This window comes from Peromyscus leucopus, chromosome 5, assembly GCF_004664715.2.
Source record: "Peromyscus leucopus breed LL Stock chromosome 5, UCI_PerLeu_2.1, whole genome shotgun sequence".
NCBI lineage: Eukaryota > Metazoa > Chordata > Mammalia > Rodentia > Cricetidae > Peromyscus > Peromyscus leucopus.
In genome coordinates this window covers 41,911,742-41,939,024 of record NC_051067.1, presented here as the reverse complement: position 1 = coordinate 41,939,024, position 27,283 = coordinate 41,911,742, and the positions used below count along the sequence as shown (strand labels likewise).

The 27,283-nt window shown below is 44.4% G+C and overlaps 1 protein-coding gene across 1 annotated transcript in view; it reads right to left on the bottom strand.

Annotated features, from left to right (window-relative positions):
- Positions 1–18,495, bottom strand: part of Elmo1 (engulfment and cell motility 1) — a 434,336-nt gene extending 415,841 nt beyond the window's left edge. The window contains 1 exon segment of the mRNA XM_028855855.2: positions 18,418–18,495. Within this exon segment, the coding sequence (XP_028711688.1) occupies positions 18,418–18,495 (78 nt within the window).
- Positions 18,496–27,283: the final 8,788 nt, after the last annotated feature.

Below are 27,283 nucleotides of genomic sequence, written 5' to 3'. Positions count from 1 at the left end.
TGTAATGCCACAACACCCTGCCCAAAGAACTAAAAATCTGTTTTCAACTCTATTAGAAATCATCTGGATTCAAATGTTGAAAGTAAATTATTTCAACTGCTTAAGTATGGTTTTATAAGATATATATAGACTCATACAGCTAAATTTCTGAAGATTTTTTATTTTAAAAGTGAAAAGTAGCTTCCCAACTACACAGTGCATTGAGGTCAGAAAGGCAGGCCTGAGTTTCAGAACCTGGAGCACCAGACCATGGCCACATTTCTGCATACACAGAGGCCGAGAGCCACAATCTTTTCTCCTTTTCTTTTAGCCACAGTGAGCTGACCTGCTAATATTTGTAACACTCATCTGTGTTATTTGTAATACTCATCTGTCAAATGAACTCTGAATTTCCATGTGAACCTGGTTGGCAGCATGTCATATACATATACTTAATGGCTCAGGTTTCTTTTTCTTCTTGGCAACTTAGTTACCTTCTTTCTCCCTGTGTGTGTAGAAGTGTTCCTAGGACTTGCACCTGCTAGACAGGTGCTCTGCCACTGTTATGGCACCAGTAATGTTAGCCTTCCTTTAATGGACTTATTCCTCTCATTTCATCTTTTGCTCTCCAAGGGAGTTCTTTCACTTCATTTAATTGATCCAAGTTTGTAAGTCCAGAAAGCAGATTCCTCATAAAAAGATTTTTATCTACTTTTCACAAAATAAGTTAAGATGCCAGAAATGTCTTGTTTTCTAGAAGTCTGCATCTCTGGCATAGCTCTTGATACCTATATGCTGATTCTCTCTCTCCTCTCCCTCTCCACCTGCCCCACTTCCTTTAGAAAAATGCAGTAGCACACATTTCAGAATCCTCACCCCCCTTTCTGATGTTTATTCTGACGTTTGGTCCCAAGTGGAACCCCTGCACAGATCAGCGGCTCTCCAGAGCTGTCCTGCCACCCCTTAAAATGGAGCCTTTCTCTTTCTGTCTGCTTGTTCGATAAAAAACAAAAACAAAAACAAAAACAAAAAAACACTCTATTAACTCAGGGTATATAGCCCTTTAAGGCATAAGAGACCTGCTGAGGGCTGTTTATTTAGGAGGAAACCAGACCAGCCTGCCAGGAGCCTTTTTCCCAGGAGACCCCTCAGCTGTTATCCCTCATCAGAGTCCCTCCTGGTTCAGCGTGGGGTGATTCTGGCCACTCCTGGCTACTCAACCACCTGTTCCTGACTGCTGGCCAAAAATCCTGGCTTGGGGACTTTATGCAGCCCCTTGTTTATCTTCAAGCTCTCCAATCTGTTGCTGTCCATGTTTCTGCCTTGCCACCTCCCTGCTGCAGCCAGGAGCAGCCCAGCTTGTACAGACACCTGTCAGCGACAGGGCATTGCGGGCTGTAGTTTTCCACTCCGACAGCTACACTTCAGGCTCACGGGGATCTCTTAGAAACAACACTCAACTCATCAATATATCTACTCTGAATATTTTTAGGACACAGAAAAACATGCTCAAAGGATGATTCAGTGAAAGGACCCCTGAAAATCACTTGGTTGGAATGATGATCACTGCCTAGTTCTCCTGACCTTCTCTTGACTAGAACAGCTTCAGAGAAAGACCTTGAGGTACACCCAGCTTTTGCAGTTCCTGGTTTGATAAAGTTAGGTACATTACCACTCTTCCAAAACCAGAGTAAAAGCTATCCCTTGTACACAGTAGAGTCATAAAAATTGAGACAATGTTGCAAGATCCTTGGAACAGCATGTAGCCCAAATAGGTCCATTCAATGTAATCTCCCTGCTTAGACATTCACAGATACTTTCTAAAAAATAAAGAAATTAAATAAATTCCTGAATATCCAATCCTTCCTCCCGCTATACAGTGACTCTAGCCTGTGATGATGCATCTTGATCTCTATTCTGTTCTGTGTATTTGAACAACAAGAGTCTATTTGCTTTAAAGATATTTGCCTCTGAGACCCTCTGGCAGTCCCTAGATGCACAGGCCTTCACGCAGTATGTAATTTATGAACCCTGAAGTGTGGTGATATATTGTGTACCTTAATAAACTTGCCTGAGGATTAGAGAACAGAATCAGCCACTAGATTAGACATAGAGGTCAGGCAGTGGTGGCACACACCTTTAATCCCAGCACTTGAGATCTCATGCCTTTGCTTGAGAAGCACACATGCCTTTAATCCCAGGAAGTGATGTGGCAGGGCTGAGAAAGGTATATAAGGCATGAGAAAAAAACAACGCACTCTCTTTAGGCTGAGGATTTCGTAGAGGTAAGAACTAGTGGCTGGCTGCTCTGCTTCTCTGATCTTTCAGCTTTCACCCTGATATCTGGCTCTGGGATTTTGTTTGTTTGTTTGTTTGTTTTTTATTAAAAGACCATCTAAGATTCGAACAACACTGAAGAGTTTTTAACTTCCCTTTGTCTGTGGCCTCTGACTGTTCCTGAAGCTAAGTAGCTGAGGAGGGTCACAGCCAGTGGACAAAGCAACCTCTAGTCCCCGTCGATCACTGACCTTCCCACACAGCCAATAACTCATAGCCCTTTAATTGGGAAACTATTTTCCACAAGGATCTCAAGTTTTGGGTCCTAGACTCCTAATCCTTTCTGCAGTGCTTTCAAAGAAACTGACAGCGGCTTTTTTCTGACACTCTGAAGTGCTACTGCATGGCGCTGGGGATTTTCCTTTGCTTTATAGACAACGGAAACTCATTGAACAGATTCTGCACAGCAGTTACGGGTAAAGTTGGCCCAGAAAGAAAAGAAACCCAGCTTCCAAATGTCAGGGTACCAGAGAGAAAGCATTCGCAGGCTGACTGCAACTAGCACACTATGACTTGGAGAAACTGGTATGCACAATGACCCAGCTAGCTCCTTGACACTGGGTCAAATGGCACCAGCTACTCTATTAGCTTTATTGTCCGGCAAAGATCTTATGACTGTTCCACACTTCGGAGCTGTAGGGTTAGTCTGGAGATGTGTTCTGAGAGTTGTGCATATATCCCGTTTTCATAATAATACCTGAACTAATCTGAAAGATAATGACAAAAACCATACTTCCAAGGGGCAAATTTAGCGGCTTCTTGCAAAATCAGTATTTTTGACAGCAGTTGCAATGTGAATCAATGAAATAAGACTCCAGTAATTTTATATATACATATATATATATATATATATATATATATATATATATATATATATATATAAAGGGCTCAGAGCCACCTCCCAAGATTAATATGAGAACCTGAAAGATGACAAACCATGTCTCCTATTTCTAGACAAATGATGACTCACTTCAAAAATCGTCTATTAAAAAGGACTTGTTTCAAGTTTCATGAACTAATCAAATATTTTTTTACCAACATAAAGTACAATATTTGTGCCACAAAAAAAAATTCATTGGCTATGAAGATAAGCAAAGATATAAATAACTAGCACTCCAGCACATTAGTAGGCTAACAATAAACAGTTATCTCTTTTAGAGGCTCTGACACATTCTGTAGAAATGGTTTTACCCCTCAAATAAAAAAGGAACTTTTGAAAACTGAATCACAACACAAAAGCTCTTGTGTCATCTATGATCTCCCGAGTCTCCTTCCAACCACTCACTATTTTATTTTGCTCATTATCAATATTTCCCAAATTTCATTGTCTCTGACAACAAGAACCAATTTCCTACTTCCTATCTTATTCTCAACTTTTCTCAATACTAAGCCTTCCAAGAAGTGCTTCAAGACAGCACCAGCCTGGGCTCTGCCCCGCCCTTACCACTGATGTCCTTTCCTATATGGAAATGAATGAATCTCACTGTGAACTGATTCAGGTCTTGTGATCTGCTGACCTGCCTCCATGTCAAATAATCTGCTTACTTGAGTCAAACACATATACAGAAGGTTAACCATACAGATGTGGACAGTCTGAAAATAAGAAGTCAGAAAAACCAAGTGTGACTGTCCACCCTGATAGATGGGAAGTGACTGAACTAGGTGACTTCCTGTGAAGAAGCCCTCAGCGCAAAGTAGGATCCAGGTTCAGTTTAAACATGGGATTAGGAAAGCTCTGTCAACTGCAGAGAAGATGGAAGTAAGATGGCACTGTTCTTAGTCAGGGTTTCTATTGCTGTGACGAAACACCATGACCAGAGCAAATTGGGGAGGAAAGAGTGTATTAGGCTTACACTTCCAAATCACAGTTCATCATCAAAGTAAGTCAGGACACGAACTCAAGCAGAGCAGGGACCTGGAGATGGGAGCTGTGGTGGTAATCTAATTGTACTGAAATATTATTTTGATTGTATGTTAATAAATAAAGTTGTCCGGGGGTCAGAGCTATTAGAGCCATAGCAAGAGTGTGGCGGTGGTGGCACACGCCTTTAATCCCATAAGATCTCTGTGTGTTCAGGGATACAGTCAGCACTGGAGACATACGCCTTTAAGACCTAGGGGGCTGTACATTCAGACAGTGACGAGGCAGTCATGTGTTTGGGTTTACAACCAATGAGAAGGCAGAACGACATACTATAAAAAAACGAACCGACAGGAAGTAGGTCTCTTTTCGCGAAGCTGGGACAGCAGGAGGAAGGGTGAGATTTTAGCTCTGAGCTCTGACCTCTCGGCTTTCTCTTTTACATTGTTTCTGTGTTTCTTATTTAATAAGACGGTTGGTTACATCAATAGGGAGCTGATGCAGAAGCCATGGAGGAGCACTGCCGACCGGCTTTCTTCTTCCCCTGGCCTGCTCAGCCTGCTTCCTTATAGAACCCAGGACCCCAAAGGTGGCACTACCCACAACCATCACTAAATAAGAAAATACCCTATAGGCTTGCCTATTGCTCGATCTTATGGAAGCATTTTCTTAATTGAGATTCCCTCCTCTCAGCTGATTTCAGGTTATTTCAAGTTGACATAAAACTACCTATCACGATGACAGTCAGAAGAACACAGGAGGGAACTGACGGTAAAGGCAATTTTAGAAGCAAGTTCACATTCCTAAAGCTTTTCCACCCTCTGACTGGTCTTTCACTACACAACCAGTCCACATGTCTGTGAGTGGACATGCTCTGCCAACTTACCCTCCCTTAACTGTAATGGGTTTGTTGAGATATCTGCCAGCAGGCATTGGAGAGACTGGGCCTCCTAATCGGAAACAAATGTTCCACTAATGCGAGGGTGACAACCTGAGGCAGAAATGCAGGCTCGAAGAATATTAAAACAGGCTTTTCAGGGAAAATCTAACATATGCAAACAATGGCCACCATGTCTCCATATTCCCATACCTTCAGCAAAGCATTAATGCAAACTTCTACTGTCTGTCTTCACTTGACCAGTTTGTAATATACAGCAACAGTGGCTGCTAGCCATTTTGATGCCCTCACATATTCATATAAGAGGGTATTACTAAGGCTACTGCACTACTGAGAAAACTGTATGAGTTTTGTGTATGTACGGTGCTCAAAGCCACGCAGCACAGATGACACCACCAGAATCCAGGACACTGTGACTCTGGGTACTTGGTGCTAATTCTTGGTGACAAATGTTACTTAAATTATAATCTTTTAGCATTTCTGTGAGTCTAGTAGATGATCCTTCCTAACACATTATCCACAGAAATCATGACAAAACTTGACATTGACTCTGGAACTGTAAACATCAGCTTCTCTGTTCCAGCTCTCTTTTTGTTTTTAATATCCACATCACCAAGCCAGCTTCCCTGAGGTCCTCTCCAGTCCTCACTTGTCTCAGGCTGCTTCCAATGTGTGTATATTCACCCACAAGCTCAAGTTCAGCTATTACCCTCAAACTCTCAATTTTCAACTTGTATTTGTCTACTTCTAGCTTACCAAAATACAGACCTGCAATGAATATTACATCTTCCCTATCCTTCACACTGTAGTCTTGGGTCCCAATGCTGTCTGTTTATTCTGAGGAGATGCCTCAAACTTTTCTCTTTATTCTGCCTATAGACAGAGAGGGGCAATGAACAGCAGCTACCATGTGAAGTTCCATGAGCAATTCTGCCTGGAGCTACAATAAATGAAAAGGAATAGTTAAACGGATTCCTATGATGAATGTGGAAGTGTTGACACCATCACAAGAATACAAGAGATTAAAAAGGCCAGATGGAAGCAGAAACCATCTAGATCATATACAGAAACTCGTGAAAACTTGTTGCATCACAGGTTTTTAGATGAGGAAAGTGGCATAATTGGGATATATTCTCAAACAAGAGCAGATTTTGCTGGAGGCTGAGGCCAGTGAAAACCCAAGAGAATCTTGAAAGAGGCAGCCACTGAACAGTGTCCAACCTGAGGCACAGATTGCAGAGGGAAAAAGAGAGGCCAGAGGGGACACAGCAATGGTACCGCCATCACTCTGGGAGACACAGCTCTCAATTCTACCTCCCCTGATACCAGGGCATGTCATAATTATTTCCTCACTGGGGCACTGAAGGAGCAGGCTAACTATGCTCATTCCATTTTGCAATTCACCAAATAATTCTCAACCCTGGACCATCTGAAAGTGAAAACCACCATGTCATTTCCCGGCCTATGCCTTTTGATTTACCATCTCCTGGACAGAGAACTATGTCCCCAGAGTTCCATATGAGAAAGCCTTGACTCATCCAGTTACCCAAAACCTGTTCTTCCTCATGGTCAAATCTGCTTCATCTCCAAAGGGATCAAATATTAGGTAGAGTTTCTTTAAACACCGCCTCTCTCCCATGCATTCATTCTCGCTGGATTAGAACTGGCTACTTACTGATCAGAGGCTGGGACCTGGCCAGTGGAGCCCGACATTCATAACTTTCATTCCTTTCTGTTTAGGCCTCCTTTTGGATGAATCCCAACTTTTGTCCTCTTTCACCAATTCTCTCTTTAGTTAGACCTACTTTGTGTGTTTTATTCTTTTAAATAACTGGTACACTATACCTTATATTTCATTTGTATTTGTACTGTTTCGATTCTAAGGTTTCTAGTTTGTTTGCCCTTGTGCTCACTTGTTCTAGGTTGACAACCACCTACTTTGTGTCCACTGTCTTTGTTTTGGCGTTCTTAGTGCCTCTCATATAAAGTTCTTCCTGTAACTGTACTTGACCTGATGCTGTTTTTCAGTTCTCCTGGGCTGCGCTCCTCACCACTGACAAGCAAGGGCAACAGGTGTCATAACAAGGAGGAGGAGTTTCCTACCATGGCTGAGGGGGCGGGGAATCTAGGAAGACACACAGTTTCAGTTCAAGCAGAAAGGATAAGGTGACCCCTTACCAAAGGAAGAGGAAGAGAAGAAAAGTGCCCAGGGGCAGCGGGAACTGTGGAGTGGAGAATGTTTAAAACTGAAGTACCAGAGATGCCGGGAAGGGCGAGACAGACCAGCAATGTATAGTCATCTATATGTATTAGGAGGGTGGCGTGACAGCTAGAAACTAGAAGCACCCTGCCATCGATGAAGACCTGAGAAGTCCAAACAGATTACCACAAGCTTGTCCCATAGTCCCGATGGGAAGACCCACACTGGTCCTCATAAGGCCCTCATAAATATATTTAGAAGCCTTAATGAAGACAAGGAAAATGATACCCTCTCAAAAGCCATTCTTTGTTCACAATTGTTCTACACTGTCCATACAGATAAACACAGAGAATGCTAGCATCATCTCTCTCCTTGACTCAACTAACACATCTTTGAGTTGTGGCTCTGCCGTAGGCCAGACACTGTGCAGACACAAAGCACACTCTGGAACAACAGAGACCATCCTATAATGGGCTCCAAGGTGGGTGAGCGGTGTGCTTCATGGTGTTAGAGGTGCACATAGCAAGGGTCTTCATCTACCTAGTGTGAGGAGCCGAAAATGACCTCTTTCTGAAATTTATACATCTGAGATGGAAGAATGAATGTCAACCAGAAAGAAGCAAGGAATGCAATAACCAGTTAAGAAAGGTGGTATTGATAAAGGCTCTAAAGATGGAAGGTCTCTGTGTCAATGCAGAAAAGAATATGACATATGAGGACAGGCATAAGGAAGCAAAAGTGGCCCTAAAAAGGCTGGCAAAGCCCATAAGGGATGAAGATACAGGTTCCAGAAGCCACAGAGAGGAGAGAAGATGGGCAGAGTCTTGAACCATTTAAGAAAGAGGCTCTCCAGCATTAGCTCTTAAGGAACTGTGGGAGATGGAAGGAGTTGTCATCATAATAGCCACAACATTGGCTGAGAAGATACACTTAGCAATGATGTGTGCTGGAAACAAGATGAGCAAGCAGGAGTTTTACTTCCCATGGCTGCCTTTTCCTCCCCAGAGCTCTGGACACACTTCACCCTAGTCACATGGCCCTAGGGATAAAGTACATGCTGTCTTTATTTACTAAGCGCAAACTCTATCATTCTAGGGACACAGCGTCATTCAAACTGAAGTAAGTGTGCACATATCTGTGTCTGTTTGTCCGTGTCGTGTGTGTGTGTGTGTGTGTGTGTGTGTGTGTGTGTACCTGTCTGTGTGTCTGTGTGTATGCCACCATACACTAATCTCTAGCTAATCTATTTTTTAAGAGGAAGCACAAGGCATAACATACACCAAACACTGCAGAAACGAAGAAGGTTTTAGTCACAAAGTTTCAATCAAACACTGTTGGATCCCAAACTCTGCCTGAGTTGCTAAAACTTCACTAATCAACAATCTTATGGGAAGAGGCAAGTCGGCAGAATGCCTTTCCACCTACCTAGAAAGTGTACTAAATGTAAGCTATTCTTTAAACGGAAGAGCAGCATGGTTGTTGGGGTTCACTCTTGCCCAATTAAACTCTGCTTTCGGGGAAAGAAATACATTGGTTGTCTTTCTTTTCCTATACATGTAACGTTGTAAGTTCATATGAGGTTCTATAGAATACCCTATGAGAGAGAAAGAGAAAGAGAGGCCCAGAAAAGGAAGTACCCTAGTCACTTTATTTTAAAGGAAGTTTAAGAAATAGATGCTAAGTTACCAAATTCAAGTATTGCAACAATCAGATGAGGGATAAGTTCCCCCACCAATAGCATTCTAGGTCAGCACAAATGCCTAACGTAATAACATAGGCTTATCACACATTCCTCACTTGCTGTCCAGTGACTTCTTGAAGATGTTATGTGTGTGCTATGTAAAGTAAGGAGAGGCTCAGAATTATTAGGACACTGTTATTGATGCAGAAATGGAGGAATTGGCTTTAAGAGAGACATTGAAATTTACTGTGGAAGCTAGACACCATTGCCAGAAGAGTCAGTAAGTGTCCAGGACCTCACAATAGTGTTTTCCAAATGCAACAATAATCATGAGATCATCCCCCAAGGGAATTTGATAAAAAAACAGTAATCTATGGACCTTGAACCACTCATCCATCCTTTCTGCATTTGCAATGGCTCCTGGGCAATCTTGATGCAAAGCCAAGCTAGGGAGCTTTTATCTGGTTCATTTTCAAATAGGAAGAAATTCTATCCACTGACCAGGGATATTTGACAGTGTCTAGACACTTCTGCTCATCACACTGCAGGAGAGGCACCACTGGCATCTAATGAGTAAAGCCAGGATGTCATTAAAATGCCAAGAGGTGTGGGACAGCCCCCACAACCAAGAATGATCAGGTCAAAGCGCCAGAGCTGAGCATCTAACCCAGGCACTCAAGAAAAACACTGCAAGGAAATCCCAGGGCTGCTAGTGTCTGCAGCACAGGTTAAAAAGCAGTTCTCTCAAAATTCTGTCTGATTGTCTTCATTTTTTGTTATCAAGAGCCCCATCTGAATTCAGGTGTTTTTATTTGGAGCTCGGTATCTACCAGTTGCCTTTGACCAGGCAGTCAATGTTTACACAGCTTGGGATTTGCAGCTTTCCAAGCTGAAGTGTCGGTTTAATGTATTCAAGAATTTTTTATTACTGGTTCCAGATTTGCCTAAAACATGAGATGCTCATTCTACTCTGTGTAACAGGAGAATGAGAACTGGCTGCTAATGGCTGCATGGTTAAGCAGAGAGCTGAATGCTTATCTCACAGTGTCATGCATGCGAGGAAGGACTTAGGAATACTGCCAATTCTTCCTTACAAAATTGGAAACTGCTCCTGGTCACACCCAGGGGAAGTGTCAAGCCTGACTTTGAGTCCAATCAGTACCCACCAAGTCCATACTCTTAAGCAACCTGCTAATCTGCCTGCCCAGGAGCCGGGCTCCTACATGCTAACCTGTCAGGCCACATATGGCTTTGCATGGTCTCTACTGTAACAACCCAGTCCAATGGGCAAACAGCCTCTGGTTTTTAAGCAAAGGCAGTCTTTGCTTTCTTAACTCAACCAGTCCCTGAAAATGTCATTGATAGCAGTGGAGCAGGCATACCTGTGACAGTGTAGCTTCTGTTTAAACCAGACTGCTGCTACTGGGAAGAATCATTAAGTAGGAACATAATAGAGAGGCTAATGCAGAACCAGCCAAAGAGAGACCTAGATTTACTAACGTCTGACTGTGCAGCGGTGTTGAACAGTGCTGGATTCAATGCAGCAACTTTCTAACAGAACACTCGAAGCCAAATTAATGAGGCTGTGAATAATTATGAAACAGGAAAGCTACAGGGAACTCTTGGGGCTATAGGAATATGACAAAACACTGTGTGCAGAGCACTTACGCTGCCTGGCACAGTGCATGCTGACTAGAGGGCAGCCATTATTATTACTATTGCTACTATTATGGGAAGGATCAGCAAAACCCTGAAATGCCAAGTACAAAATGTGAATGCACTTTACTTAATTAATGGGCTTTTTGAAAGGTCTAATCTAACTCAGATTTGCACCTACTGAATTATACTTTAAATATGTTATAAAAACACAGTAACTGAGGGAAAAAAACACCAACAATTTGAACGTGGTTACCTTAAAGCGTATGTATCTGTGTTTCTTTTGTGGAACCAAACTTTCCACCAATATATGGAAAGGAATTCTTTTAAGTGTGGCAAATGAAGAATAGCAACATGTTATTTTTATCGTAATTATTCAAAACTCAAGTCCATGGTAGATACAAAGACAAGAGAGATCAGTGTGACAGACCCCAGGCCACAAGCATTCTAAACCACATGCTGACCACTAGGAGCTTCTAATCAATTTCAAGAGATGGGTATACACAAGAGAAATGTAAATTGCATTGCATATAGATGTATTAGCCGAAAAGAAAAGCAACAGGCCGTGAAAACGGCTCAAGAAACTAGAAGGCTGGCAACAGGACTGTATCATAATATGTTCACAAAAGGCCTGGGTAAGGACGTGGATCTCTGCAGGAGCTAGGATTCACAGCAGGGGCAAGCTAGGCAAAATGCTGGGAGGGAAACCTGGAGAGATGAGGAAGGCTATGAACACACAGGGACACATGTCTAAAGAATCAGTATTCACTAAGCAGAAGGGGACTTCAAAACTGCAGATATCTCGGATACAGATTGCTTGGGGAAATTACAGGACTATGAAGCTATGCTTAGGATTCTGATTTGAGGCTCAGGATCACTAGAAAATCCCATAATCAACTATAATCTTTTTTTTTTCTTTAGGATATTGCACTTTGCTCAAGCAAAATCTTTCTCTAAATCATCCAAATGGGAAAATGGGGCAATAAAAATTCGCTCTGGCAGGAATGAGCAAGGAGGCTTTGAAAATCCAGGAACCAATTAAGAAGGACCAGTCAAATTAAGGCTGGAAACCATGAACATCTCATCCGTTGTGTAGGAGTTTTCTTGAGATGGAAACAGTCCACCCTGCAGAGAAGATCCTTAAGACAAGAAGTAATAACTCAAAATAGCTTCAGGAAGTCCCTGAGACTTACCAGATTTACCTGACTGTTCCCTCCCCTAGAGTAAACAATAAAGACTGCTTGGGAGTTCTCTGAGAAGTGCCAAGCTGCAAAGAAAACTCTTAACTCAGCTCAGAAGCCTAAAAAAAGCAAGGATCAGCCAAACTGCCTGGAAGACACAAGGACAAGCTGAGCTGTGGAGACTTGGATACTAAGCCGCCAGGAGAGGACACTCTTAACCTGTTGAGCTGCCTTCATGCTGTGCAGTGAGGTCCAGGTCTCTAGCCCTTATGAAGCCATGATAGTGTTAGCTTTGGGGAGGCAGCTGTCTTTGTGTCATCTCTGCTTCTGTAAGTAACCTAATAAAACTCATTGTCTCACCAAGTTGGACTTCAGTGGTATCTGTCCTTAGGTCTCTTGTGGGCTACCTATCTGGAATGAGTAGACAGATGTGTAGGGTTTTCCCAAGACCCTCTTGGTCTTGATCAGTTGGGTAGCAGCCTCTCTAAGTGTTTGTCTAACACACACTTAGTGAAGATGACCGGCCCCTCACCTGACCTGCAAACTCTCATTGTACAAAATCCATAATTTGTACTCAGACACTGAACCCCCTGAGACCCTTTTCTTCACAATTGGAGAATTCCATCAACCCCTGTATTCTTCTAAAGATAAGTTAAGGTTTGTCCATGGAAGTCATCCCTCCATCAAGCAAAGATTTGAAAGTGGTGCCAGATAATAGTCCACACTGGTGATGGGAGCAGGTATCACTTAGGCATGATGTTTTAACATTTTAGAGATCATGCAGTTAAGAACAAAACTATCCATCCACGGTAAGCACACAGACCAGAGGGCTGAGGATAGAAAAGATCTGGACAGAAGCAGACTAGGATCAAGGAGGAAACTTAATACAGAATAAACCAGCAATGAAGTCTTTCTTAACTGATATCTGAGGATAAGGGTTCAGGATAATTCTGCACAGTATTACCAAGAGGGAGAAACTGAGATTGAGGGGAGACCACTTGATTGAAACTAGTAGATACTATATCTGTAAGGCCAGCTTCAAAGGAAAGGGAAGTGCTGTTCATCCAGGAAGGCACCGTGACAGTGTAACCAATATACTAAAAACATCAAAGTAAGCACAGGAATGGAGAAACAGTAAGCTAAGGACTAATCAGAGCTGCAGGTAATGGGACAATTTCCCACGCTAGGAATCAAAGGGTTTGCTGTTGGAGAAGAGAAAAGTCTGTAAAGAGGAGAGGCACTGGACAGGACAGAAGGTCAACAAATAAAAGGCTGTTAAAACTCACAAGAGACAGGGCTGGCATAGTCTGAGAGGCTGGAGAAGGAAGAAGCACCTGCCCCTTTTCCATCTCTCCTGGAAAAGGAAGACGACAGCTGGGGAGAGAGAAGGCGCTAAGAGTCAATGTCACCACACAGAAACACAGGCCACATTCTCAGGCACAGCAGCGACGCTTTGCTGGCTCAGTGACTGGCAAAGAGAAAGTGGGTGGGGCACCGGCAGGAGATGCTGGAGCTTGAAGAGTGTACCGGGACCAGAAGAATGGCTGTCGAGACGTGATGGCGGTCAGTGTGCAGATGTCCCCTCAAACACAACAGGGGTCAGTGGAATACGGCTGAGCAGAGCTGAGCCCCTGATGAAATCGCCACCACTGAGGAAGCCGCTCCTCCTCTGGTTCATTAATGCAATGCTCATACATCAAGTGAGAATGGGTCGCTAGACACTGAAGAAGCAGGATTCAAGGCGTGGCCACAATGCAAGAGCTGTTTCTCAAAATGTAGAGCTGCTCAGAAATGGTGGGTGGAGTACTAGGGAGCCAGAGGCTATGCTACAGCTCAAACTGCCTACATATCCAGCTAGTAGTTTCCTGCTGCCAGGTAATGCCTCCCACTTGCCCTCCAGTTTTTCTCTACCTTCCTAAACGATTGGAAAATGAGGTGGGACAGGTTCAAGTTGGCTTTCTAGTGCTGTTCAGGACATGCAGGTGAAAAGGAACTAGACTATGTAATGGACACTTGCTTAAAATAAGAGCAATAATGGTTACCTTGGCAATTAAGACTTTGAACCAGGCAATAAACTACATTGTTTTCATACATTTTCTTTAACCTTTGCAAGAACTAATTATTATGCCCCGCCCACTTTTTCAAGAAAGATGAAGGAGGCTCCAGGAGGCAAATTGAGTTAGTCCAGAAATCAGGGCCCTGGGACTGCTTAGCTTAGAATGTGTTTATTCTGTCTGAGCTGAAATTGTGGTGGTGCTTTATTTGTGCTCTAATAAATAAAGCCTTCCTGGAGATCAGAGAAAAACCCAGCCATTACATTAAACACGGAAGTCAGGCAGTGGTAGCATATGCCTTTAATCCTATCATTTGGGAGACAGGGATCTGTCTGGACCTCTGTGAGTTCAAAGTCACACTGAGAACAGAGCCAATTGTAGTGACACATGCCTTTAATCCCAGAACTAACTATAGAGGTCTGGAGGTCTGTACAGACAGATAGGAAGTGACAGGGCTGGGCAGGAAGAGGAGGTGATTTAGCTGGATGAACAGAGCAAATGAAAGAGCAGAACAGAAAGGCATATAGGCGTGGGTATACAGGAAGTAGCTCTCTTGGAGAATGAGGTGTCAGTGAGGTGAGGTTAGCTTGTGGTCTTTCCTATTCCTCTGATCTCTCATGTTTTCACCCCTATAGCTGGCTCCAGGTTTTTATTTAATAAGACCTTTTAAGATTCGTCTACATGAAACTAAGCCTGTGGTGGCGGTACATGACAGTGGAGCCTTTGGTAGGTGACTAGGTCGGGGAAGGAGGAGAGTCTTTGGCCCAGAGAGTTGGACTGTGCAATGGGCTATGGGAGGATTCATAGAAGAAACTTTTTAAAAACAATAGGTCCTACCAGATCCTCAATCACCATTGCCTTGGATTTCCAGCCTCCAAAAAACAGGAGCAAGAAGTTTTTGTTTATTACTCCATCGAAAGTACTTTTTTCCACAGTTGAAACACCAAGCAAAGACTCTTCCAGGTCCCAGTCCTGCTCTGCCCCAGCATACATCTATACTGTACACCACCACCACCACCCCATGCACTACACTGACACTCGGGAAGCACCTCTGGCCAGATGCTCAGCTTCCACAGACACACAGTATTTATTAAGTAAAAGGTAACTAAAACAGAAAATGTGGCATCACTGTAGCTTCTGTGTGTCCCAACAACCACCCTCCTCAGCCTCACATAGCCTGGTTGGAACAGAGTCAGGCACCAAGACAGTGGATATCTTTGGAATGTGTCATGTAGTACAGCAAAGCCAATTCACAAAAAAGATCCTAGGGACTCTTCCTGCTGAGTAGAAATATGGAAGAGTCTGCTCAAGGCTGACAAAGAATGTAAACAAGTCCACTGTGAGCAGATGTCCTCACACAACAGGTGTCACTGGAGGACAGCTGAACAGAGCTCAGCCCCTGGTAACTACCACAGTGGAAGCTCCTCCACCACGATTCACTGGTGAAATGTCCATCACCAAGTAAAGTCTGGTCACAAGGCACTGGAGAAGCAGCATTTAAAGACAAGCTCACCCTAGCCCAGTGGCTATTTCTAAAACTGTAGGAAGCCTGGTGTAGATTCACTGGTGCTTGTTATATTAATTGTAATATAAAAACCCTTGTTGACAGAATGAAAATCTCTGCAGCTAGCCACGGCACATTGTATAAACCTCCTTGATGATTCTAGCACAAGTTCAGGAACCTCTGCTCAGAGTTGAGACAATGACAGCATGGTGTGGTAGGAGGAAGACCACAGAACAGCAAGACCTAACCCAAACTCTAAAAAACCCTGTTAGTGAAAACCCTGTTAGTCATCCACTAACAATGTGCTTTCCAACATTTCTGCTAGCATTCAATGGGCAAGAGGCAGACAGTATGATCCTTATCAAATGATACAGAAAAGCAGGAGAAACTCCAGGTAGTCATCCTTTCAACTATTCAGTTCATGTGCAAATATTTCCAAGTCTCATGCCAAGTTTTCATTTTATCAGGAAACAGCATCTGATAGCCACACTGACTGCTGTGGATGGGCTGTGATCCAGCCAGGCAGGAAGAGCCTGGGTTCCTCATTCTGAGTCTGCCTCCATATGGAATTGCCAGGAGGACCATAATTTAGACAGCCATTTAAAAGTTAAGTCTTAGGAAAGGAAGCCTATAGTCATGTCCTGGTCCATCACTGACTGGCAAGTAAGGAAGCTTCTCTGAGCTCCCATGTTCTCATCCACAGCACTGGAATAGTGAACAAGAATGAAACAAAGCCACATGAGAGCTCCCTGACATGTCACCCTGAAAAGGACACAATACCATTTCTCTGGTACGTTAGCCCAAAGTGCAAAACTCAAATCTAATAGATAAGATGTACCACAGAGCCCCAAACTGAAGTACTTTCCATAAATGTGCTTTCCAAAACAGCTGTCAGAAATGACTAAAGAATTATTTCAGACAATGGAGACCAAAGAGGTATAATAATAAATGTAGTATGTGATCTTGTGATCATGATTAAAAAATGGCTATAAATAGCTTTACTGGGACAACTGATAAGATAGGAACATGGACTATACACTGTATGTTGTGTGATTATGGACCAAGTACCTGAAATTATGTGACGATGTTAATGGTTAGGGAACACTAAATACAAGGAGATAAATGTAAAAGCATAGAACCTTTGCAATTTTAATAAACCTAAAATTGTTCCAAAGTAAAAGATTATTTTCTTTAAAAATTGTTGAAACTTGGGCCTGGTGTGGTGGTGCATGCCTTTAATCCCAGCACTCGGGAGGCAGAGGCAGGCAGATCTCTTGTGAGTTTGAGGCCAGCCTGGTCTACAGAGTGAGTTCCAGGATAGGCTCCAAAGCTACACAGAGAAACGCTGTCTCAAAAAAAATAATATTTTTTTTTAAAAAATTGTTGAAACTCATACACACAGCAAAGACCATCCCCAAAGCAGAGAACACTACGCTGATTCCCTGGGCAGCTGGAATATGTATCAAAGGCTGCCTTAACACAGACAACCACAAATTCCACCAACCACGGTTAAATCAAAACTGAAGAGTTCATCAGGATCAGTAAATGAGAGTCTCTTAGAGTAAACCGGTGGCTTTAGTGATTCTAATGCGCACCCTGACTCAGGTACTACTTGTCACTCAGCTATGAGCAAGGATAGCCCGGGAATCTTGTTACCATGCACATCTGGGTCAGTGGCCTAGGTAATACCTGAGAATCTGCATTTCTAAGGCCCAAGCAGCTGTTCCTGAGGCCCACACGCTGATGAAGCAAAGCAACAAGGCAGGATGGACCGAGATCCCGGCCTCAGCAGAGCACAGGACTGCTGGGAGTGACAGGGCAGCGTCTACTTCAGCTGTCATTCTTTGGGCCGACCATACCTAGTCCCGACCACATTGAGTCTAAGTCAAATACCACCAGACCGCCTTCTTGAAAGGTAAAAGGTGACCAGTGCTATGCAAACCTGACGTGAAGAGGGTGATGCTGGCTGCCTGCCGCCTGCACAAAGCTATGGGGCACGTGTGCTTTACTTGCAGGAGCTGTTGCTCCAGTGACCTCAGAGGACAGCTAACATGACGGTGAGGCGCTTGCTGCTCTGATGGCCAGTTTTTAACAGTCTGCACAATGTAACGTTTCTTGCATGCAAGTTCAAGTCTGCTTATTCTGGTTTGACCTGTGGAGTTTGTTTTGATTACTCCTTTGAATCCACACAACGCCACATCACTTTTGCAGTGATCTTCAACCTGATAATAAAATCTGACCAGAAAAAGAACTGTGGGTATAATTATAAAATAGTATCAAGAATATAATGGTTAGAGTTGCCATGGTATTCTAATGGAAAATATAGACCACCACTATGCTTCTTGAACCCTGTAAGTGTAAATTAAGTCTCATCTCTCTTCCAATCACTTGTTCCAGAATGATTTCAGTGAAATGAGAAGAGACCAACTTTCCTGGGCAATCTGTAATCAAAGAACGAGAGCCATATCACATGACTTGTCAGGCATCCAGGCTCACAAGTGAAATGATTCTTATGAACCCCCTGGATATTTTTTCATTCGGTGTATGTTTTCTGGTTCTGTATTATATTCCAGATAATGTGCTAGACACTCAGTGAATTTTATACCAGTAATAAAACTACGATTGACTGGGATCCAAGACCAAGCCCCTCTGTGCTAATTTTATTATGAAGCTGTTACTACAACAAAATACTTGTTGGTTCTTCTGGAGATAAATAAGTGTTTTAAAGTAAGTTTTACGTTGTCCATATTACAACAATCTGCCCACCCATGAGTGCCCGCAGGTAGGATGGGACAGCCCATCTGTCCTAATGCTCAGAGCCCAGTGTGTCCCTCTGAGTGGTATCACTACTGCTTCAGACAGGAACCCAGCACTGACACAGTCCAGCAGATGGGGCAAGACTGCAAAAGCCCCAGCCACTGTATCTGCTGCACTGACTGCAGCGGTAATTACTGCCCAGATTTTACAGCCCTTTAGAGAAGGAAGAAGAGGTCTCCAAAGTCTCCAACTCCTCAACATGGAGAGGAAAACTGTTGTGAACCCTCTGGTCCTGCCTGCCTTACTCACCTGGTCAATCTCCATGAGTTTAGGGTAGGCTCCAGGCCATTCTATGGCCACTTTCACGATATCCGCAGGCGGCGGCATTGTGCAACCAAGGAAGTCCGAAGCCGGTGGAAACGGGGATCCTACTGCGTGGACGGTCACACGTGTCTATACCTAATGAGGAATGACAAAAAGAAAGCAGCAGCTCAGCGCGGATGCAAGGCGAATTTGCTTCATCACTTCCTGTTTTCAATGGTGTGTGAGAAATGCTCCCCTTGGTGCCTGGAGACTGAAGCCACAGGGGCACAGTCAACACCACCACAAGTCCCCAATGAAAGATGGAGTCTGTGCTAAAGGACTGGAGGCGAAGCCTCCAGCAGGCGCTGCCCTGCGGGTTCGGCTTGCCAGGTTTTCAGGAGCAAAGCAGCAGCCCCTTACCACGCGGGATGGAGCCCTGCCCTCAATGGAGCAGGGATCTCGCCCAGACTGCATGTAAACCTTGGCGCTCAACCGTCTCCGGAAGAACACATTGCCCAGGAAGTCATGGCCAGGAAGTAGCTTTTATTTAAAGCATTTTCTGTGTGTCACAAATAGATCTGAGCTATAGCAACCAGGATATCGTGAGGAAGGAGAAATTCCCCAGGAGTTCACCCATGCTCACACTCCCCCCACCACCCTCACCAAGGCCAGTCTTCCAGAGGGAGAATGCACACACAGGTGGCCTGGGAGCTTCCAGAAGAGCCTTGAATTCTGCCGCAAAGGAAGTAATGATTTTCCTCTCCTGCCTCTCCATTTCTTTATCTCACTGACTATTCAATTGATAAAGCAGTGCTGTGATCTACTGTGTGTATGAATATACATTAGGGAGACTCCCCAAATGTCACCCCTCCCAACAGCCCTTTGCCCTAACCTGAACAAGCTGTTCAGTTATTGGTTCTTGGTGCTCTCCTTCAGAATGTCCTCATGCATGGAAAACAAACAGAAAACTCTATTTTGGCATTTCCCCTTTTCCTTCTACAAAGGCAGCATCCTATACCCTTTTTAACGTAGTGCATCTTCCAGGTCTCCATTACCACACAGAGGCAAGACAACACTGAGTATACTCATTCTTTTCACAGCTGGTCATCAGGGTGTGCCCTCCCTGACGAGCCAGGTCCCTGCAGTGGGTGGATCCTGGGATTTCTCTCTTACCTTTGGTGTTACAAACAAGCCTACAAGGCATAAAACCATGCATATATAATTTTGCACATGTAAAAATTTATCCTTATAACAGAGTCACAGAAGTGAAAGTGCTGGGCCAAAGAGATTATACTGTCGAAATTTTGACTGGCATCTCCAAAGTCCCTCTGTAAGGTTCTACCAACTTGCACCTCCCTCCAGCAATGCCTGAGGCTGCCTGCGTGCTCACAGCCTCACCAACAGATGGAGTGTGTGCCAGCCTGAACACCTTGACAGGCTGAAAAACCCACAGCTCAATGTACTTTTTAGCTTGCATTTTTCTCATTGCTAAGCATAATGACGGAAAGGCACATGTTCCCTTCCTTATATACTGTCCGAACTGCCCTTTTTCTGTGGGTCTTGGCCTTTTTTTTTTTTTTTTCAGGAATACAAGTCTACTTGAAGACTTTAATCAAACATGTCTTTGGTTCTTTATCAGACCAACAAAAGCCTTGTCTATTCTGATTTCCACGGCCCATGAACAGCACACCATAGTGATGACAGGGACGGCAGAGTTAATGGTGACACCTCAGTGATACCAGCAGTTGTTTGAGTAATTAGCATCAGTGAGCTGACCAGCAAATGAGGTAAACCCTAACAAAGCTATTGCTCCTCCTGGCTAAGGATAATTAGAAAGCTTGTTGTGGTGCTAATCAGTGGCGCCCAGCAAGGACAAACCCACAGAGCAGTGGTTTAATCTTTCATCCACAAATCATACTGCACCTCCATTAGGTGCCAGACTGGCGTTTCTGTGTTGAGGATACAGGTGCAGACCTAGGTGTTAGGTACCAACCAGAGACAAAAGAACAGGTGGGGACTCACCAGCACATACTGGTGTTGGTGATTTCGAGGTGGCAAGGACATGGGGTACACAAAGGGATGACAGCTGCAAACAGGAAGTGAAGGGAAAGCCTGACTGAGGCTGCAGAGTTTGAGTTAAGCAGGCCCTGTGGCCAGCCAAGAAATCACTCCCTGGACTAGGAAAAAGTAACCCTGAGGCAGAAACATTCCTGGAATAATCCTAAAATAGGCAAGTCCCTGAAACCAATTAAGACCAGGCAAAAGAAGAAAAAGAAAGCTTCAGGGAGCAGTTGGTTCATAACATGCCCTGCACACTCTCTCTTTTACCATTGGTTCATGAGTTCTGGGCCAGAAGTACCTGCTCGTGTGCAGCTATTTATTCATAATGGTGTGCATTATGTTTGAGTAACTTAACATTTTCTAGGGTGATATCCGGAAGAAATAATTATTAAAACAATACCAAGTTCTGTCTCGTTTTGTTTAAAACTGCTCAGAGTTGAATACAATAGGGGCTTATTAAATAATTCGTGTCTCATTCTACTCCAGCCTAAGCTAAGGATGGGCCTGGCTCTGCATGGTCTCTGCCCCGCTTGAATACTTGAGGATATTCAGGACACAAACCGTATCAGCCCCAAATCACTTCAACTGAGGATCCTCATCCACACACAAGGCCTAGAATGAAAGGGAAGAAAAATGCTCTGACATGAACACAGGCTGTGTGCATATCACGTAACTGGATTCAGAACGAAGAACACCTGATCCTGGGGGTCCCGACACTAGATCGCAGAAATAAGAGTGCACTGAGCACCCCTCCACCTCTCCACGAAACCTGTGTCTACAATTACACAGGAAGAAATGACTTAACCTTCTAGGAATCAAAGGCTGGCCTTGTTTTCTCCCCACTTTAACCGGCCTTTATTCCTGGGAGGAAAACCTGCTGAACAGGTGAGCACACAATCTCAGGTCTCTCCAGAGTCTTCCGTGGGAGGCGGAGAGCAGCATGCACAAAGCAGCCATTGAAAGGAGGAAGCTGGGGACTTCCCTGGCTTCCTTCCGGGGCCAGCTAGTCCTCATGGGCTCTCCCTGAGGTGACAGCAGCAGGAGCAGGCAGGGAAGCACCCTGGAGCCACAACTGTGGAGTGAGCAACTCTTCCCACATCCCCCCCTCCCCACAGGAAGTCCTCCTGGCCTATCTACACACCATCTCCACTGCTCCAGAGGGTGATTTGGGCAGTATCGCAGTAGCTTTGGCTTTCTGACACTTGACAAAGGTAAGACCTCTGCCAGAACTCTACCCAGTGCATGGCCACAGGGTTGGCAGCATCTCAGACCACTCCTCACTACTAAAAGTTAGCGGCTCCCCTTAATCAGGAGAGATTCTGAGGCAGCAAACCCTGTGAGGGGGGTCACTGCTGGTCAGGAGAACAGGGCAGTACCACTAGAACTACACAGGAGAACAGTCTTACTGGCTTGGCAGCAAGTATCAACACAAAGGCCACACTGCCCCGATTCCAATTTCCAGATGGAAATATACTTTGGAAGTCTCAACCCAACAAGTTTGGTCTCCTGGTGCCCTTTGCTCCCCCGGGCAAAGCATGTGTGACACTTGACACTTGTCAGCTCCTCCCAGCATGCTAGAACACCCTAAAGGAAGACCCACCTCACGTGCACTTACATACCCAGGTCACATTGTCATTTGTGGCTGGCAGATGACCCCATCTGCTTCATGACTAACCTTTCACGAGATCTACCAACAAAGGAAAAACGGAGCTTATCACAGCCCACATCTCCCAAGGAATGTGCAGGTTTCCTGACATTGCCCAGTTAATGCAATCATCATGAACAGTCTGGTATAATAATTCTTACTCAGACTGAAATCTGAGGATCACTGAGGGCAGAAACAATAGGGGAAACAGCCTATGCAGCTGGCTAGACATCCTAACCACTGCCTTCCAAGGTAGTTGTAAATCTCTGGAGTCATCCAGGAGTGGGTGGAGAATTCTAAAATGCCCTGCTTGCCTGCTATATTCACTTTATTCCATGTGTAATACTAAGAGTCTGTGACCTTAGCACACACATTCAATAGCTTGCTTATGCTTGGGTATGTGAGATAGAGTCTCTTCTTACTAGAAGGTCAGTTACTAAGGGTCACATCTTAGTTATATGTGGTTTTATTACACATATACTGGTAGGTCTATTCTATCCCTGAAAGTCTCCTTAAGTCCTGTTTCTAAGATAGGGGACAGAAATCACTCAATTCCTAACTAGATGTCTGTCTTACTTTCCAATTCATCACAGTGAAAGAACCAGACAGTGGAGGACAGGGTAGAACATGGGACAAGAACATGAAGGAGCAGAGGGAAGGGCCTACCTCAACTCTTCTCTCCTTTACTCTGACCTACTCATAGACATTAGTCCTGGTGACAGAAAGTGGCTTTATAATAACGACTATGGAGAGGGCCAACAGGGGGCCACTAGCCTTGTTTTTAAAAGGTTGAGTGGTTCCCATTTCCTTTTGGCTCGGGCTATAGAAAGAGGAAGGGGCTCCCACAGAAAGCTGCCTCCGTTCACTCTGAGGCCTACCCCATCTTCCTAGAACTCTCTAGCTTTCATGTTTGAGGTTACTGCCCTGTACCTCAAGAAGTCTCATGGCAGACAGACTGGGTTCGAAAATCCTTTGTTCTCAGAGCTCCATCATTCTATTCCCAACAGACTCATACCATCTTATTATTTGCTAGGCTTTAAATAACCACAGCCTTGGGTGCCAGGATCACAGTCCCCAGCTGTGGCACTATTGGGGAGATAGTGAAGAAGAGGGGGGGCCTGGAGAGAGAAGTGAGGCATGACTTGGAAGTTATACCATGAAGGTTATACCTAGTCTCCTCCCTCCCACTCACTTGCCCTCTCCTGCCCTTTCTCTCTCCTCCCACTCCGGCCTTCCTGGTGTGAGCAAGCTTGTTCCACCATGATGCTCTGCCTCACAACAGTATAGAAGCAACAGAGCCAACTGACTGTGGACTGAAACCTCTGAAAGCCTGGCTCAGTTAAAAGAAGGGAAACCATGCCTTGTAAACTGTCTAGTGCACGCACTTCTAAGTGCCTAAAAGTCGACTAGCCACACCCCTACTCTACAACAATGCAGCGATGCAGCGATGCAGTGATACAGTGATGCAGTGATGATACAGTCGGGACAGGGTCTGTCACCCAGCCTCAGTCAGAGCTGTGAGTCCCAGACTTGCTGAGCCCTGCCTCTGTTTCTCCTCTGAAACATATTTCACAAAAGACATCCTTTTTGACAAATCATATGGATAAACAGTGCCTAACATGGAAGTCCATGGGGCCGAGAGTGGAATATGCATCCCCCACACTGGAGGGTCCCAACGGACCACATACAGTGGAGGTTGGTTCTACAGTTTGATTCCATCTCTATCTGTGACCCGATGGTCATTCTTAGGTCCCAGAACGTCAAAAAGGAAGGCCTAGAGAGCCCTAGGGAACACTGTGGAATACGTAAGCTTTCAGGAGAAGGTGAGGAAAGGGAGAAACTGAATCAGTGTGCACACGCAGCCTTTCCTCTTATGTAAATGCTGCTGACAGCAACCATGAGCAGTTATGTCTCTGTAATAACAGCGGCTATTTACTTGCCATGAGAGGAAGTGTGCTATTACCTAGTGTTGCCCTGCAATACGATGGAAACTTGAACAGAAAATCTTCTTTCCAGCATCTTGATTTGTCATCACGAACGGTAGAGGACAGGTGTCAGAAGGGAACGGTGGACGAGGGCTGAGGACTCAAAGCTGAGTACATTCTTCTACTTACTCTTTGTCACAACTCTGTGCCATGGGAGTTGTCATTTACTGCGAATAATGAAAACACTAAATCTTGGTGAGTTTAAATTATTTCTTCCAAACGTTTCCACATTCTGAGGAAGAGAAGCCTTTTCTATGGCAACTGTAATGGACTGTGAACCCTCCATGCTGGTTCCTCTGATGAGGTCCTAACCCCCAAGACCTCAGGATGTGACTGTAAGTGGAGACAAGACTTAGGAACAGGTAGGTGATGAAGTAAAATGAGATTTGGAGAAGAGCTTACATCCAGCATGGCTGGCATCCGGACAAGAAAGAGGCCTGACTGAGGCAGGCACACAGGAAAAAACATGTGAGGCGGTAAGCCCACGTGAGAGGCCTCAGAAGGAATCAACTCCAGTGACACTGGGATGCGAAGACTCTGTTCTCAAGAGCTGCAGGAAAATAATTCCTGTCATTTAGACCCAGGGAAACCGATGACTGTAACACCAAAAATGGGGAGCATAAGGAACGGCTTCCTAGAGAGGAGCTGAAACAGCTCTGCACTCAAAAACCACAATGGGGGCTTAAGTCAAGTAACAACCTGAGAAAGGGCCTGCAACAAAGAGGACCCAACAGCCCTTGACGATAATCTCTCCTGAGTTTATTAGGAATACACTTTCATAGCCTAAAGAAAATGAACAAAGCAATCTCTTGAAGAAGAGATGCATGATTGATACACACACAATGAGGTAATAAGAGGGATGAAAATCAAAATCATAAAGCATGCCTGTCAGTCATATTGATGAAAAACGTTTATTGATTGATAAGAATATACAAAACATAAAAATAATGCTCATACACTTATTTATAAATAGGTAAGGCCTCATGTAGCCCAGGCTGGCTTCAAATTCACGATGTAGCCAAGAATGACCTTGAACTGCTGAACCACATTGTGTAGTGCTGGAAGTGAAACTCAGAGTTTCATGGTATTAAGCAAGCACCCTGCCCAATGAGGTCCGTCCCTGGCCCTAATCATACAGGCTTACAATCAAGGGGGAAAAATCACAAGCAAAAGCTCTTTTAAAAGAAATACGAGGGCTAGAGAGATGACTCAGAGGTTAAGAAATTGACTGTTCTTCCAGAGGTCCTGAGTTCAATTCCCAGCAACCACACGGTGGTTCACAACCGTCTATAATGAGATATGATGCCTTCTTCTGGTGTGCAGGCATACATGCAGAAAGAAAGGAGGGAGGGAGAGAGGGAGGGAGGGAGGGAGGGAGGGAGGGAGAGACAGACAGACAGACAGACAGACAGACAGACAGATAAGTTTTAGGCCGGGTGAGTGGTTGTGGTGCACACCTTTGATCCCAGCATTCAAGAGGCAGAGGCAAGCAGATTTCTGAGAGTTCAAGGCCAGTTTGGTCTGCAGAGTGATTTCCAGAACAGCCAGAGCTACACAGGGAAACCCTGTCTCAAAATAAAAAAAAATGAAGAGGAAAAGAAAAAAAAAAAGACAAGAACTTCAAACTCCACACAATTTAGAGTGACACATCTAGTCAGGAAAATTTCTAGTCTCACAAAGCAACTGCTGCAGGGTTTCTCAACCACAGCATCAAACCACGGGCATTTGGGACCACATGGTCCTTGACAAACGTGCGTATCAGTGCACTGTGGGCGGCTGACAGTGCTCCCCACCCCTGCCCACCAGAGGCCAGCAGCACCTCCATCATGAAATAACAAAATGTCTTCAGGCACTGCCAACTGCCCCTTGGCGGCCGCAGGGTGCTGATTAAGAACTAGGGCACTAAAGGAGGTTGATGCTAATCTCACTTTTGAACTTTTGAAAGCACTCATTATACAGACTAGCTTTACAAGTGGACATTGATAGTCTCAAGTGTATAAGAGGGAGATGAGACATAAAGTGAGAATGGGTTGAAGAAATATATGTGTTTTTTAAACTGCTAAAAGCTAATAGGAAAATGAATTCAATGTGAAAGAAAAAATGAACACCTACGAAACAGGTAAGGACAGTATCTAACCCAAACACTCTCCGTCACACACAGCTGTAGGGAACTCTGTCCATCCCTGACACTACTGCTCCTTTGGGGAAGGAGGCCCCACCCAATGGCTACTGTCTGACCAGGGATATTTATATTTGGGCCATGTCTCTGACACCAGTGGCTGGCACCATGAACAGCTGGGACCCGAAGAAGTCTGTTTCTGGTGACTGCCCATGAGGTGTGAGAGAAAAGGGTCCTTTCTCTTCCTACCAAGGACGGAGAAGCTAAAGCTGTCCGAAGACCTGGGTAACTTCATGTGAGTCAAGAGTCTGTGTAAAGGCGAGAAGGGCAGCAGCCAATGAAAGCAAGGGTAGCAAAGAGGGTGTCAGGTCTGGGTCTTCACTGCCAAGTTTCCGGTTTCCATCACTTGCCAATGCTAATACCCTTCCTAGATACAGGAACAAATGAATTCCCTGTTTTGCTGTAAGTTTGAGCAAGGGTTCTATGACTTGTAATTGAACCTTACTCCTGTTTACTGCCCTGAGTTATTATCTTTTCATCGATGACTATCATAAAACATAGCCCGGTTATACAACTAAAGCTTGCTACCCAGTAGTAATTGACTTGGTTTCTCCAGCTGTAGAGTTCCAACATCACCTAGTCCTCAGGGCTTAGGAGCTGTTTCTCCACTCTGGGACCGCTAACTGAAGTCATGCTTGGATTTCAGGAATTAGTCTCACTCTAGAATCTCTCACACAACATGACTTCTCTGAGATATTTATGAATGCAATGCCAGAAAGAGAAAAGAAATTGTAAAGAAGAGAGTCAGGATCTTGGTAAACACTGGAGCAAATAGTAGCTACTAATAACTGCTATATGCACTGTATACTTGTCCTAACAATGTTCTGGAAAAGGTACCATTACAGACCAGACAACGTGTCCTATGTCTCACATCCACATATCGGCCCAGCCAGTCAGAACACAGGCTACACCTGCCTGAGTCAACAGCCCATGATGAAGTTGCCATAGTATTCTTTAAAGGGCAGTAAGGGGGAGCTACTGCAGGACTTCTCAGGACTCTAC